Source organism: Limanda limanda, chromosome 15 (assembly GCF_963576545.1).
Source record: "Limanda limanda chromosome 15, fLimLim1.1, whole genome shotgun sequence".
In the NCBI taxonomy this organism is placed as follows: Eukaryota; Metazoa; Chordata; class Actinopteri; order Pleuronectiformes; family Pleuronectidae; genus Limanda; species Limanda limanda.
In genome coordinates, this window is record NC_083650.1 from 22,473,622 (window position 1) to 22,487,133 (window position 13,512).

The 13,512-nt window shown below is 42.9% G+C and overlaps 1 protein-coding gene across 2 annotated transcripts in view; it reads right to left on the reverse strand.

Annotated features, from left to right (window-relative positions):
- Positions 1-10,650: 10,650 nt before the first annotated feature.
- sertad2b (SERTA domain containing 2b) overlaps positions 10,651-13,512 on the reverse strand; it is a 39,876-nt gene continuing 37,014 nt past the window's right edge. For both annotated transcript variants that reach the window (XM_061086688.1, XM_061086689.1), the window contains one exon: positions 10,651-12,217. In XM_061086688.1, the coding sequence (XP_060942671.1) occupies positions 10,936-12,213 (1,278 nt within the window). In that variant the 5' untranslated portion in view covers positions 12,214-12,217 and the 3' untranslated portion in view covers positions 10,651-10,935. The remainder of the gene's footprint in view (positions 12,218-13,512) is intronic.

The window sequence follows — 13,512 nt, forward strand, 5'->3', positions numbered from 1 at the left end:
CTCAGTAAGAACTGCACCTGTATCCCTACGCTTCTTTATTACCCTGTCATGGATTCTTCAGTTACATCGTGTACTCTTTTCTCCCTGGAAATCAAAAAGTCAAAGCCGATAAACCATTTTGAACCTCACTACTTCTTCCAAGTCAAATGTTCATCGGTATCCCAGCTGAACCTCCTCATATTATCCATAATTTCACATCCCTCTCCTCATTTTTCACCTGTCCCCCCCACCGGTCGAGGCACACGGCCTCTCACTCAGAGTCTGGTTCTGCACAACTTGAACATTCATCTGTAAAGATATATATTTAGATGTATATATTTTATTTTCTATTTTAAATTTTTGATATTCTATTTCATTGTTATTCTATTTTATTCTTTTTGATTCTATTTTATACTATTTCTATTTTTAATTTTATTTTTTTGGGTTGAAATTACTGAGCATTGCTTAAAGATAGTGTGTGACCCAAGCATTTCATTGACAGTGACTACTTCATGTTATCTCTGTTCATTTGACAATAAAAATCTTGAATCTTGAATCTTCTGCTTGAGGTTTTCCTTTCTCTCCACTGTCACCATGTGCTTATGGGAACCAACAAATCAGCGCTGGCATTTAGGCCCAGACCGGCTCCATCCATCCTAAAAGCTGCATTATCAGTGTAATCAAACATTCTGTATCATATAAACACCTCTGACATCTGTAGTAAAGTAAACGCCTTGACAATTCACTGAGTTATGAACATTTTAATTAATTTAGATGTGCTTTAAAGGCAGCAGCATGCACCAAGGTGGCCAAGATGCAGTCTGGGTGAATGTAAATGGGTTTTTATACTGTTGATCGAATTAAAACAACATGTCTGACCCATCCTTGGTTCATCCTTAACTGTTGTAGAGCTGAGACCACATCGCTCTGAAAGTGTGTGTGTGTGTGTGTGTGTGTGTGTGTGTGTGTGTGTGTGTGTGTGTGTGTGTGTGTTTGTGGGTGGGTGGGATGGGCAGTGGACCAAACCACTGTGTGTCAAATGAGAGGGGGGTTCGGTGTGTTTCAAATCCTAAACACGCTTTATGTTGAATCTATTTATTTCATTATGTAAAACTGTATAGTATCTTTGTAATGGTAATGAGGGGGACAATTTCCAGGAAAGAGTGGGTCGTCTTTTCTTTCGCAATTTTCTCGGCGCCTCCCCTGCGGTTCTTCTCCTTTTCTTCAGATTCATTATTTAATGGCGCTAGCACCGAGGGGGGGGAGTGGAGGGGGTATTTCAGTGTCAATAAGGGGAAAAAAAAACAATGGAAAGTAGCGGGTTAGCCCGATGAGCAGTCCAGCCCGGGAGCTGTTGGGTTTCTTTATAGTATTACATAAGTGTTCACTGGCCCACCATGTCTCCACAGCTTTCAGCTCTGGTCTTATCGAGGTTGAAATCACACTGAAAGAAAGAGAGATCCTTATGGGTCATTGGAAACCTTATGTGTAAGAAATCCTGACAGAACAGGAGGTCATTGAATGTCTCATTTCAATAATTTCTCGTTCTTCTGAACCATTTTACAATCCTCTAATGTGAGCGTCCCACGTGTGGGTGTGGCTTGGAGGGCGGAGTCAGGACCATGGTCAGCTCTCTGCTCACCTCCGACATCTGTCCCCGGTGAAACCGAGCTGCACCTCTGCGCTTCCACCGCGAGATGGCGCCATAATAAAGAGAATGTTTCAGTGTTATTCACACGGCAGACAAAGATAACACTTTACTAACATGGGTAGAAAAACAACTGAAACGAAGAAACTCTGCTAGAACTCTTTTTTAATGTTCCTGTTTCTTGCATCACTCTGTCTCTTTTTGAGTGGAATATGTTGTATACGTAAAGTTTTATCATTATAATTACAACAATAATGCTATTATTATCATAACTTTTTATAAATCATCATCATTATCGTCATATTTTGGGCTGGGAGGTTTAAACCTCTCAGTCCTCTTCTTGTTTATTATTATTGTTATTTTCAATAGTAGTAGTAGTAGTTGTAGTAGTAGTAGTAGTAGTAAGTAGAATTAGAATTAGAAGTAGTATCAAATACCAAATTGCAATTAAATGGTTTTAACTGTTCCTAAGATTAGGGACGATTTGATCAAATACATTTTTTTTAAATATAAATTAAAAACATTTTGGACACCCAAAAGTGACAAAAAGCAGAAGAGTCAGGATGTTAAAGGGGATCTCCACTGATTTCACCCACCAAAGTCTGTTTCACAGGTTTTTCAGTGGACTCTCAGTGGTCAAGTTGCATTATTGGTAATGTATGTTCCAGTCCTAACAAACATTTTTGATTATGTTGTCAATTCATATCGTCGGAATGAAATCTTCACATATATGTTCATACCTTTTGGGCAGTCTCTAAGATTATCGTACAGGACTATATATGTGTTTCATAGAAGAACACTCAGAGGACTGTCGTGTTTTAATGAGATTCGCTGTACAATCCAAATTAGGAGCAGAAACTAGACGACAGACATGGACAGAAGCAGCCCTCTGTCTCGTTGCCTCTGGTTCTGTCATCTGTGTTGTCCTCAGTGACCTCAGCTCCTCTGTTGCTAAGTTGAGCTAAACTTTCCCTCCCTCCGCCAATAGAGACAGACTGTCCCCCTTCCCCTCACAGCTGTGTGGCCTGAATGCTGGAAATAACCCCGGCTGGCGGATCAGGAGTCGTGGCTGTTTAACAGTGGCAAATGTTGGCTCTGTGCCGCTGTGAACTAGAAGGAGGGAAAAAAGACACAGGCTGTGCTTTATAGTGGAGCTGGTACCAACATTTATTAAAGCTCAAATCTGATCCAGTCAGTGTGATCCACCCTGATGTGATGCAGCTCTGCCAAAACATCATCCATGTTCTCTGCAGTAACAAGTGAACTCTGATCCAGACTGATCATGCAGAAACCTGTGGATCAGTTGCCACATGCTGTGTATGGATGAACCCTGCAACTACAATGTGTGACGATTTAACACTCGGAAAAAAAATGAGTTTTTTGAGTCGGAAAGGGGGAGGTGATCTATCTATCTATCTATCTATATATATATCTATCCGTCCGTCCGTCTGTCTGTCTGTCTGTCTGTCTGTCTGTCTGTCTGTCTGTCTGTCTGTCTGTCTGTCTGTCTGTCTGTCTGTCTGTCTGTCTGTCTGTCTGTCTGTCTGTCTGTCTGTCTGTCTGTCTGTCTGTCTGTCTGTCTGTCTGTCTGTCTGTCTGTCTGTCTGTCTGTCTGTCTGTCTGTCTGTCTGTCTGTCTGTCTGTCTGTCTGTCTGTCTGTCTGTCTGTCTGTCTGTCTGTCTGTCTGTCTGTCTGTCTGTCTGTCTGTCTATTTATCTATGTGTGTATGTATGTTTGTATCTACAGTATATATCTGTCCATCTGTCCGTCTGTGTCTGTCTGTCTGTCTATCTATCTTTATATAATCTGTCTATCCATCCATCCAACAACCCACCTATCTATCTATCTATCTATCTATCTATCTATCTATCTGTCTGTCTGTCTGTCTGTCTGTCTGTCTGTCTGTCTGTCTGTCTGTCTGTCTGTCTGTCTGTCTGTCTGTCTGTCTGTCTGTCTGTCTGTCTGTCTGTCTGTCTGTCTGTCTGTCTGTCTGTCTGTCTGTCTGTCTGTCTGTCTGTCTGTCTGTCTGTCTGTCTGTCTGTCTGTCCGTCCGTCCGTCCGTCCGTCCGTCCGTCCGTCCGTCCGTCCGTCCGTCCGTCCGTCCGTCCGTCCGTCCGTCCGTCCGTCCGTCCGTCCGTCCGTCCGTCCGTCCGTCCGTCCGTCCGTCCGTCCGTCCGTCCGTCCGTCCGTCCGTCTGTCTGTCTATTTATCTATGTGTGTATGTATGTTTGTATGTTTGTATCTACAGTATATATCTGTCCATCTGTCCGTCTTATATAATCTGTCTATCCATCCATCCATCCAACAACCCACCCACCTATCTATCTATCTATCTATCTATCTATCTATCTATCTATCTATCTATCTATCTATCTATCTATCTATCTATCTATCTATCTATCTATCTATCTATCTATCTATCTATCTATCTATCTATCTATCTATCTATCTATCTATCTATCTATCCATCCATCCATCCATCCATCCATCCATCCATCCATCCATCCATCCATCCATCCATCCATCCATCCATCCATCCATCCATCCATCCATCCATCTCTCTGTGTGTGTGTCTGTCTGTGAGCTGAGTTGACTATTAGATTTAAACAGGCGGCTGATGCTTATTGTAGTATTTAGTGTAGATTGTTTGACATGAAATCGTACATAACATAATATAGATTTTTCAAAGCTCTAGTAATTATGTTTACCCTCCTGTGATGTGGCGCTGAGCAGGTTGTTTACAGCAGGTTTATCAGAGAGGACCCACAGCCACCTGCTGCACCTGAAAAGAACAGTATAAGAAAAGTCAGTGTGAACCACTCAGTAAAACTGCGAGATGATATTTTCGATGGGTTTTATCACTGCAGACGACACCCTTCAAATACCGAGCCAGGACCTGATGAGAAACCTTGTGCTGGGATCAGACGGGACAGACAGCCTCAAGCTCCTGAACATCAGGCCCCACGCTGGAGCAGCAGAAGTGTTGACGGGTGAGGGACAGGGTGAGAGTCGCACTTGAATAACATGTCAGTCTGGAGGAAAAGTCTTTAAGGAGACGCTCAGTGAGGAGAAAAGAGGCTGCTCCCAGGTGAAGGGTGCAGGGTGAAGGGATCGTGTTTTCAGGCGACGGGCCAGGGCATCAGGTGTAATGCACTCTGAGCTCGGGTGGTAGGGGAGAGCCTGATGTCTCGTCTGACGGGAGCTGAGGTGCTCTGCCCTGCAGATGGAATTGAGGTTCCTGTGATCTGATCAGACGCTGCATGGCTGCTCTGCCCCCTGTGGTCAGTATCTCAGGGGAAATGTGTGCACACAGTTTGTACTACAAACCTTAATGTGCTCTGGAGGCCTAGGAAATGGTCACCTAGTAACATGTTCTGAGAAGCGTGTGAACATTTATTTCCAAAAAGTAAAAGAAAACTTGATTTTTCTCAGAGGCTGAGCATTCATCTATCTGTCATCTATCCGTTATCTATACCACTTCACCTTTTTACAGGAGGCTGGAGCCAAACGATGCTGAACATCATTTTCTATAATGTTATGAGGGTGAAAGGAATATAATCATTTATAGAAAACATAATTATAAAAATCTTTTCAAAAACAACTTACTTTTTAACATAATGATGCAGTTGTGAGATGATTATCAGTTATTTATCTTCACTTTAGCAATCATTTCATAATCAATTATATTTAAATATCAGTTCACATATACTGCATACAACCACCTGTTATCACTGATTCCATACTTACTGTAATGTGATAACAAGCTGAACAAATTCAATTACACCTGAGAAACACCATCATCAAAACAGTCCCAGAAGACGCAAATGTTCTAACAGTATGTAGAGATCTGCTTTGGTCAAACCGCTGAACTTCAAAATTAAAAGGGATAGTTCACCCAAAAAAAAAATGCACTCATTATCCACCGTTTTGAGTTGAATGCACTTCCTGACACTTGTATTTCTTTGTTTACGTTTAAAGAATTGCTCACCAGTTACTTTGATTGTATTGAATTTGCCTGCAACCCTGTTTACCCCTGAAACTCCAAAAGTGAAACACTTCACCCACCCCTCCATCAGCATAGTGGTGAGTGAATTTTCCATTTTTTGGTGAACGGTCCCTTTCACTATCCATAATTTTGTTCTCACATTCTATATAGATGGTACCGATTCATTTATCTATCTATCTATCTATCTATCTATCTGCTGATCTATAAAAGCACAAAATATAAATATCATCAATTCAGTTTTGAGCGATTTGTTGTGTAAGAGATGTTTTGCACGACATAAGTATGAAAATTTGGTCACATGATGGTGAAAATAAACTCAGGAAATAGCTATGGAGTGTTGAGATTATTATGTCAAAGTTGCAGAACATAGTATAAGCACAAACTAACCTCAGCTAATTTAATATGAACGTCAGTGTGTTTGTGTAAGTGCACATGAAATAACAAACTGTCAAACAATATTAGAAAGTGAGACGACACAAGACTTCTGCTCTTTTTACAGTTTATTGTATATATATATATTTATATATATATATATATATAAAACTACAAAAGTAAGACTGTTTTAAATTCACAGACAGCTGTCCATTAATCTCATATATACACGTATATATATCAGGATTCAAATGTTGACTGGATATACATATACCCAGTGGACATCTGGATGCCAATACAGTGATCAGCTGATAGTTTCTCTCTCTGTGTGTTCTATTGCATAGAAAAAGGCACAGCTCTGAGGTCTGTGTAAAATACAGCCAATGTAGAGAGTCAGCCTCGACCGCGCTCAGTCTTCCGCGGCTGACTCAACAGGTTCGGTAACAAACACTGATCAAAAAAGTCTCAGGAGCTCGAATGTTGTTCATACTATGTACATTACTTTTGGCATTGAAGCGTCTGTGACAGGCTTTGGAGTCTTGACATCTGAAGGTTGGAGACGGGTTTTTGAGTATTGCTGCATTAACTGTTCGCCTTCAACTGGAAAAAATGTTGAACCAAAAAAAAAGTAGAGTACAAAAAGATGTAAAAAGTTGTGGCTGACGACCCACAAAAAAATTATCAATAACGTAGCAACAAACAAACAAATAAACTAGATAATATAACTACCTATGTATATAAAAAAAATGGCTTCCACCCATAATTCCACACTCAGATACATTCCTATCTGAAGTACATTCCTACCACACATTCTGTACACGCATTTACAATCCAAATGTTCACTTCACATCCAAAATAAATATATTTACACAGAAAAGAAAAGAAAAAACAATATGAATAAATAACTTCATTGACAGAAAAGAAAAAAAACAAGCACTCCAAAATTCAAACATAGTGAAAGAAACAAGACACAGTCGTCTATAAACAACATGAGTTGGGTGCTGCTGTCTGCTCGGCTCACACACTCTGAATTCAGTTCCATTGCAGGTCATATACATACGAGCTGAGGTCAAGTGTCAAACCTCTGGGAACCAATGATCCTCCACTGTTTGAGTTTAAAGCCTCACTGCTGTTGGCTGCCACAGGAAGATGAGTCAGGCTGTAATGCAGATAACACATTCTGTCCCATTAGCAGCACTGAGACCCACCAGCTGGGACCTCTGCTAGAAATACCATTATCAGACTGTTTTTCACCATGGAAAGGCTGTGCTGGGAGACACAGAGGCGTTGAGGGTTTCTTGTGTTTAATAGTCACTTAATATTTTGCGACGTAAAATTAAAAACTGTTGGTGAGAAACCCTGCTTTTCAGGACCATGCGTTGTTTCAGTATACGGTGTAGTTTTCTTATATTGCTGTGAATATCCAAACAAATGTAGATGCAATGTGCACATTAAAGCTGCATTCATTAATATGTTTCTATTCATATCAAAACTATAATGCATGATGTGTTTATAGTGATAAACTTGCAGATCGTTACCACCGAACTTTCAGTTTCGCTTCATTAGAAGGAACACATCAGTTACTTTTAACTCATTGCTCTGTGAGTTGCTTTTATTGAAAAAGCTCTGATAAACTCACTAAAGCAACAAATTGCAGAGAAATATAGAGATTAGCTGTTGGGCATAGTGGAGCATTCATGTACCAGCTAGTTTTTCCTTCAGGAGGTGGTGGAGACCACAAATGAGCAAAAAGGAAAGTTGAAATACGTTATCAGGTGGCAATAGACATGAGAATAAATTAACATTAATGTGTATTAGTTAACAAGCAATATATGGTAACATAAGTGGTAATACATGTTGAAATGGCACAAAAATATCAATGAATGCAGCTTTCAAAAGACACTATTTTGCACAAATATTGCACAAACAACTGAAATGCACTGACGAGAATTACAGAATCCCAGGGTCAATTTTTAGCCTATTGGTTAAAATCTGATTGCACTGATTAATTTATGTCAAATATTGCATACTTTTTGTTTCGCTGTAGAAACTTCAAAAAACACTTTAAAGTTCAAATCTGAACTATCTTGTGGTTCTGCAACAAGTTTGACTTTGAAAAGAATACTTTTCCATCTGCGAACTGCAATTGCCTGTGTCCACTCCACGGCTTTTCTTAGAGTCAACATACAGCTCTACTGGTGCCAATGTGTTTGTCCTTTTCAGAATGGGTTGCTTGTAAACTATGGCTACATATGTGACACTGCTATTCACACACACAAATAAATGCTTTTAATGGGGCTGGAGATCTGTTCAATCTAAATGAAGGTCATCAGTCTTATTAGCGTTTTCCCCCATTGTCCAATCTGATCAATTTAGAATTGCGTGCCTTTGATTGCAAACAACATTGATGGAGGAGAAACTAGAGGTGGCTGTGGCCAGATGCTCCAGGCAGGTGAGGAGGAGGGTTGGTGCTGTGCTTAAGATTTCAAGTGTGTTGTTTTCATTTATTTTAACTGTACAAATGGTGTTCGTTGCATAAAGCTTGTGGTTCGAGTTAAGCCAACATCAGCCCACTTTTAACGTCATCGTTCTACAAGCTGCAAGACATTTGTGAACATATTGTAGCGATTGACAGCAGACTGTCAAACGTCCCCGCACTCATCCTAAAATAATCTGTGAAGCAACCATCACCAGCGGATCTCCTGGAGCAGCTGGTTATTCTGTTCCCCATCTAGCCACACTGATCGTTTCTGATTTGTTTCCTTGTGCCGGGCAAATTATTCAAAAATAGCCTCTCATCCTCTATAGGAGCCAGAGCAAGTAAATCCTCTGCCTGTAGCTTTTACATTTAGATAGCATGCACAGATCTGTGAGTTTACTTCACAACAAAATCCGTTTTGCTTAAGACAGGTGATTTGATGGTTGCCTAGCAACAGTAGGAAAAAAAACTCTGCATTGCTCTTTTTTTTTAAGTGTTGGCTTCCACGGGAAAAAAAAAAAGGCAGCGCAGCTTCAGATCGGGGGCCTAGGGTGACACAGCAGTTCTCAGCCTTTTGCCTCTGCCCCACAAGCACCTCCATGCATTTTTATCCAGTAAGCATCACAGCCAATATCCACATATGTGACTCGAGTAAGGAAATGTGTGTGAAGAGGTGTTTCAGTTTCAACTGATAGAGTACCAAAGAAAAGGCTCAATCGTGGACACAGCATTTGCCTGGTAAAGAATTCATACTCAGTACAGAGACTTTAGGATTCTAAGGAGACCAATATTCGCGATGCTGGACTTTGCCATCACATTTAGTCATTATATACTAAATATCATGCATACGGCTGTGTGCAGGGGAGGTTGTGTTTAGACTCTTTTGCATTGTTGCAGTTTCATTTTCCTACTTTAGCGGAAAATACACATTCAAATTATTTACGAAACAGATTTAGTCCTCCTGCTATCGTTTGTGTTTAAATCATCTTTGAGCTCTGCGGTCAACCTCAGCACTGGGGTTCACAAAGTACAGAGGACCTGTAAACATACTCTGCATATACAGCGTGTGTGTAATACTGTATACTGTGCTGTAATTTGTCTGTCCCTCATGATGCTAATTCCATGTGACCCAAACCAGGAATAAGGCATTTCCCCCAAAAATATTCAACTTTCTTTGTGTGATTCTGAGAAATTATACAGAGTCCCCCTGGAGCCAGTGTGACTTCCCCTGCAATCTGTGCTCGCTGTTTTGTCTAGGGTCCAGACTGAACATGTTTTAAGAGCCTACAGTGTGTGCTTAGGTTCCACTTTTCAGGTCATATACATGTGAATGGGAGGGAAGAGTCCGTGCTGGCGCTGCCCTGCTTCCAATGTCAACACATCCAGCTTTCCTGTGGGTGTAGCTCATTTGAATTCTGCTGTAGCTGAAGCATGATAACTAACCCATATGCCGAGCTCATGTAAAATAGCATCCAGCACAGTTATATGTGGCTGCGGATAAAAAAAAAAGTCCTGAACTGAATTCATACAAGAACATCTCCTTCAACCAACAGTTTAACAAACAACTAGGCAATGTATTTAAGAGCTAATCCCAAAGCGTAATTAAAAAGCCGAGCTAATATGTAATGTAGCAAACTGGTAAAACAAGGTCTTTCTCGTAAAACATTTGTTATGCTTGCTTAACAAATAAAACATAGCATCTGCAATAAGATAAAGATTAAATAATTATTATTTGATCGTTAGAAATTGCCCTCCTTAATTATAGTTTTAATACAATACAATAATTTAAAAGAACATCGAGGAGTGACCTCGCTAGGCTGTTAAAGTGAAAAGACTAGAAAAGAAAAAAAATACTGTAAAAAACAGGAATTGAATAAGTGGTCATTCTGAAAGGCACTCGTCTGCTAAAAGCCATGGATTCAGTGTGTGTGTGTGTGTGTGTGTGTGTTCACTTGTATTTCTTTACCTGTGAGACGTAAAAGTCCTCACAAGGATATAATGACTGCAGAATCCTCGAAAATGAGGACAATGTGACAGTCCTCTTTATTTTCACTATTTACAGTTACTCTGTGGGGTTAAGGCTTAGGTTCAGGTTAAAGATTGGAACTAGGATTGGGTTGAAATTAGAGTTAGGGAATGAAAGGAGTCAATGGAGGTCCTCACAAGTATAGAAATACAAACTTATTTGTGTCTTTGTTTCCAAGTTACTTCATTTCCATATTTGGAAAGGCGAGCACAGTGCATGCACAGTGTTGTGTAGTAGTAGTAGTTGTCAAAGTAGTACGAAGTGACATCATCATCGATGTTTACAATTACCGATCTTTGAACAAAGTTTAGAAAAACAAACATAAAAACGACCAAGACGGCCCCCAAAGCGATCACATCTTTTCATTCCAGTCTGTTCTCCAGATCAAACCGTTTGTGTGTTTCTGACGTGTTGGCGTCCGCGAGTCACGACCCCACCAACACCTCCATGATGTGGTCCAGTTCTGTCAGATCTATTTTAAAAGGCTGATTGGCTGAAACCTGCGGGGCGGAGCCGCTGTATGGTGACGAAAGCGATTTGAGGAGGTCGTCTGTCGTCACCACCGGTGACAGTTTGGCAAGGCCCCCGCTTACCGCCACGCCCACTGTCCCCGTTGTTGTACAGGGGTCAAAGTCATACATGGACGTGTCAATGTCGGCAAACAGGACATCGTCCAGCGCCAAGTCTGAGAGAAACCCCGAGGGTGAGGCAGAGGAAGGAGGTGAGGAGGGACAAGAGGAAATGTCTACTAAGCCACCAGGGGGCAGTGTGGGCAGATTGTCCATGGGCCGGAGCTCGGTGCAGCGAGCTTCAGCTAGCAAGACGCTAGCTGCCTCTGGTTTAGAGCCCATGGTCCTGCAGTCTCTGGCTGGGGAAAGAGGTGCTAACTGGGAGGGCCGGGTGAGTGGCGTGGGAGCTGGGGAGGTAGTCACGGTTGTAGTATTAGCTGCTGCTGTCCTTGTTATGGCTGTGGGGGGACCCAACTCTATGTCACCCAGCGTGGAGGGGAAACTGTCACTGGACGAGGCAGGCACAGGGACCCTGGGGGACACCTGGCTCAGAAGTGCCAAAGGTAATGTGGGACACTGCGCTGGGAGAGGCGACAGAGGAGGAGTCGGTAGGGATGGAGCACAAAAGGTTGAATCTCCTCCATCCTCCTCCAGTAACGAGGCTGGAGTGAGGCAGGCTTCCAGAGGGGCAAGGCAAGCCTCTGCCCGGCCGGGGCATGCCTGGGACGCCTGGCAGTGGGGAGGCACCATTGGGTGGGGTGAAGGCGGTGGAGCGATCGCCGGCATCAACAACACAGAAGGCTGGGATACCTGTGCTGCCGCTGTCGCTGATAAAACACCAAAGGAGGGCGGGGCCTCACGGAAGCCCTCGTCCATGGGGTCGTCAGGTGGCGGTGACGGTGGCAGGAGTAGAGGCCGCAGCGAACCCTCCTGCTTGAGTTCGTCCTGGATGCGTCGCAACATGTTGTTGATGAGGACCCGGCGCTCCAGGCTGGGCTCGCCAAGCGGCCGCTGGCTGTACAGCTTCATCAGCGAGATGTTGAAGATGGTCTGGCGCTGCAGGGTGTAGGACACCTTGGACAGGCCCTCTGGGCAGAGGCTGAGTCCCCCTCCCGCCACCGACGCCTCCAGCGTTTTGCCTTCCAGCCCCTCTTCATCCTCGTCCAGCTTCCGCTTCGCACCTTTACCGTACATGTATCTGGAAAAAAAGACAGGAGACAAGAGTTGATTTGTCACTGGACTTAGAAGACATTATAAAGAGACTGATTCAGTTTAGTAAGACCTACACCCCCCACCCCCCCGTCAGCATTAGAGGATCCGTGTCATCTCGATCAACCACAGATACCGTTTATTCACCAGTAAAGTTTTCAGACTGAAACCCAGTAGCAGCTTAACTGTGGGTATTCAACAATCTGCTTAAACGCAACAAGCTTACTGCAACAGGGGATTTTAAAAAACATGCATTGAAACCGAAAGCAGCTGCATTGGGAACCTTGCCCCCACATAGGGAACCTCATCACACACGTACCACCACACTCAGACACACACACACCAAGTTATGTAACAGCAGCGCTCCCTGCTGTACCACAGGATCAGAGGCCAGATTTAAAGCCCAGCCCCCTCCACCTCTCCTGCCATATTGGAATAGCACATTGACTTACATGGTGAGGGGGTGGGGCAGGGGGGAATACTGTGTGTGTGTGTGTGTGTGTGTGTGTGTGTGTGTGTGTGTGTGTGTGTGTGTGTGTGTGTGTGTGTATGTGTGTGAAAGAGAGAGAGGGTGACAAGGTCTCAGTTATTCCCTTAGAATATATGAATATATTCCAATAGTGAAATAATAGATGCCGCTACAGATCAAACTATCTGGTGGTGGAAAGAAAGAAAGAGAGAGAGAGAGAGAGAGAGAGAGAAAGAGAGAGAAAGAAAGAAAGAAAGAAAGAAAGAAAGAAAGAAAGAAAGAAAGAAAGAAAGAAAGAAAGAAAGAAAGAAAGAAAGAAAGAAAGAAAGAAAGAAAGAAAGAAAGAAAGAAAGAAAGCATCGCTGCAGTGAGTTTGACTCTAATCCAGGCTGACAGGCTCATGCAGCCAGTCGCTGTCTACACACACACACACACACACAACCACACACACACATACAACCACACACACACACCACGCATGCGTGTCCTCGTACACACACACACAGTGCACATGCCTCTCCTCATACACACACACACACACACACAGGAAGTGTGAGCTGCAGGCCCAGTCACCACGACTGGTTGGTTGCCATGACAAACAGTGTCAGCTGGGAATTCACCCAAAGAGATGACAAAGAATGGGATGGGGGAGAAGGGGGACAGGGGGACGGGGGGGGAGGAAGAGGAGGAAGACGGGGAGGAGGAGAAGTGAGAGGAGGAAGTGGAGGACTAGGTGAGAGATTGGTGTGGAAGAGGTGGGAGGTGAATGAGCAACACTCTCCTCCCATTGAAATAAAACTGCTGCTGTGCTGCCT